Below are 2,131 nucleotides of genomic sequence, written 5' to 3' on the forward strand. Positions count from 1 at the left end.
GGGCTGGCCCCTCCCTCTGTGCCTTGAGCCGCATGTGGGGCAACTGGGCTCGTCCACCGACACAGCGAGTATGGGGCGGGGGTCCTGCAAACACACTCGTGGGGACGGAGGGGACAGAGAAATCCTGGGGACCAAGGGGCGGGTTGGGGGGCAGCCGTCTCCAAGAAGGCAGCAGAGTAGGCAGAAAACATCCCCGTCCAGTCCTGGCTCTCGAGCCGGGGCAAAACCTGCCATGCCATGCCAGCCTGGGCACAGAGCCTTCTCCCCGTGGCTCTGCCGGCGGGGCAAGCACTAGCCCCGGGCCAGGCGGGGGGGCGGCCTACCGATCTCCACCGTGATGTTGGTGTACATGGGCTGGCGCGAGACCTCCACCAGCCGGTACTGCAGCGAGCTGATCCCATCCCGCTTCATCGTCATTTTGGTGTTCTGGATCTTGGTGAATCTGGTGGAAATGGGAGCAGGATGATGTGGGGAGGGGGGCGGGTGGGGGACCTTGCTGGGGTGCTAGCAGTGCCAAAACTCAGTGGGGGTGAGCAGAGCAGGGGAGCCGGTGGCTGGAGGCAGCCCAGTGACCACCCAGCGTCCCGTCTGCCCCCGTCTGCTGCGACTCACTCACCTCTGCGGGTTGGGCTCGTTGTGTTTGTCGCGTTCGTGCTTGATCATGCGGTACCTCCCAATGCGGATGTCGGGCCTCGACACCTTCATGCCATTCAGGGAGATGCTGGGGGCCGGGAGTAGGGGGAAATCAGTGTGTGGGCACCAGGGTGGGACATTTCCCAGCTCAGAGACCTGTGGGGTCATGCCCTAGCCCAAGTAAAACCCATCCCTGCTTTAACGGGGCTGTGCCAAGCCAAGCTGAGCTGAGCAAAGCCAGACCACGGACAGGCCAGTGCCACGACTGAGGGTGCCGCATGCCTCACGGCAGAGCGTGCCCAAAGCACTGCTCCCACCCAGAGACCTCTTCTGGCTCCGCAGGCCAGCAGCTGTGGCCAGCCTGTGCTGTTTACATTCTCCAAATGCCGGTGCCCGGCCCTTCCCTCGGGGCCTCCCTCTATACGGCAGCCACCACCGAGACGCTTACAAGTTTTGCATCCCAGCTCCGGCCTGGAGTGGAGCCTGCAGGCGTGCTGCCCAGCTCACACCGCAGCAGGAGGGCGCCGGGCCCCACCCTGGGGGGGTTCAGCCACAAGGAAGGCACATGGGTGCCCCATGGCCACCCCAACACCCTGGGAAGGGCCAGTTCGATCTGTGAGGGTCACCAAGCCTCAAGTTGGAGGGTAATGAAATCCCTCCCCACCATGTGGCATTCCCCGTGCATTCTCCTGCAAAACTGGGAGCCCCGGCGCTGGTGAGGGTGCCAGGTCAGTGCTCGGCGGGGAGCCCCAGCACACGCCAACCAGCCAGTGCTGATGAGGGGTTGGCACCTACCGGTTAAAGATGTCATCGTCCTCTCCTCCCCAGCCCCAATACTCGTTGGGAAAGCCGTTGATCTTCAGGAACTGGGACTTGCTAAGCCCAGAGACGCCACCAAAGTAGCCGGCGTAGGGCAGCCTGTGGGGTGACAGCAAACAGGTCAGCCCCCAGGGGCAGGCAGGGATGGGGGTCAGCCCCATGGCAACCCCCCGGGACAAACACCAGCCCTTTCCTGTGTCACCCTCCCACCAGGGCTCTGCATCTTCTCCCGTCCCACATTCACAATTAGAGCCAGCGACCCCACGTCTGCCCCAGGTGATCACCAAAGGTTGGTGGCCCTGGTGTCATCCCAGCCCTGCCCAGAAAAGCACCCCAGCCCCGCAGAGCACCCACCTGAACCCAAACTTGTCCATGCCAACAGCAAAGTGCCGCGGCTGCTCATAGCAGCGATAGAGGTTGCGGTCGTCCATGGGGACGAGGTCCACGTCACTGAAGATGAAGCAGTCATACTCCTCATCATCCTTGAGGGCCTCCAGGAACCCCACGTTGAGCAGCTTGGCCCGGTTGAAGGTGTCCTCGCCAAACTGCGGGGCAGAGCTCAGCGATGCCCGCCTGACCACCCCAGCCCTGTCAACCCCTCTCCCCCGCACCCCTCACCTGGTTGATGATGTAGATGCCGTAAGCCACCTTCTGCCGGCGCAGGATGGGGTGCAGGTAG

The 2,131-nt window shown here is 63.4% G+C and overlaps 2 protein-coding genes across 2 annotated transcripts in view; one reads left to right on the forward strand and one right to left on the reverse strand.

Annotated features, from left to right (window-relative positions):
- SLC6A9 (solute carrier family 6 member 9) overlaps nt 1–2,131 on the forward strand; it is a 38,788-nt gene that overhangs the window by 17,948 nt on the left and 18,709 nt on the right. The gene's annotated exons all lie outside the window — the stretch shown is intronic.
- Nucleotides 7–2,131, reverse strand: part of B4GALT2 (beta-1,4-galactosyltransferase 2) — a 9,050-nt gene continuing 6,925 nt past the window's right edge. The window contains exons 3-6 of the mRNA XM_009637968.2: nt 1,807–1,997; nt 1,429–1,551; nt 617–721; nt 7–442 (exon numbers count right to left, since the gene is read on the reverse strand). Of these exons, the coding sequence (XP_009636263.2) occupies nt 292–442; nt 617–721; nt 1,429–1,551; nt 1,807–1,997 (570 nt within the window). The 3' untranslated portion in view covers nt 7–291. The remainder of the gene's footprint in view (nt 443–616; nt 722–1,428; nt 1,552–1,806; nt 1,998–2,131) is intronic.

Source organism: Egretta garzetta, unplaced genomic scaffold (genome assembly GCF_000687185.1).
Source record: "Egretta garzetta isolate BGI_Z169 unplaced genomic scaffold, ASM68718v1 scaffold75, whole genome shotgun sequence".
Classification (NCBI taxonomy): Eukaryota; Metazoa; Chordata; class Aves; order Pelecaniformes; family Ardeidae; genus Egretta; species Egretta garzetta.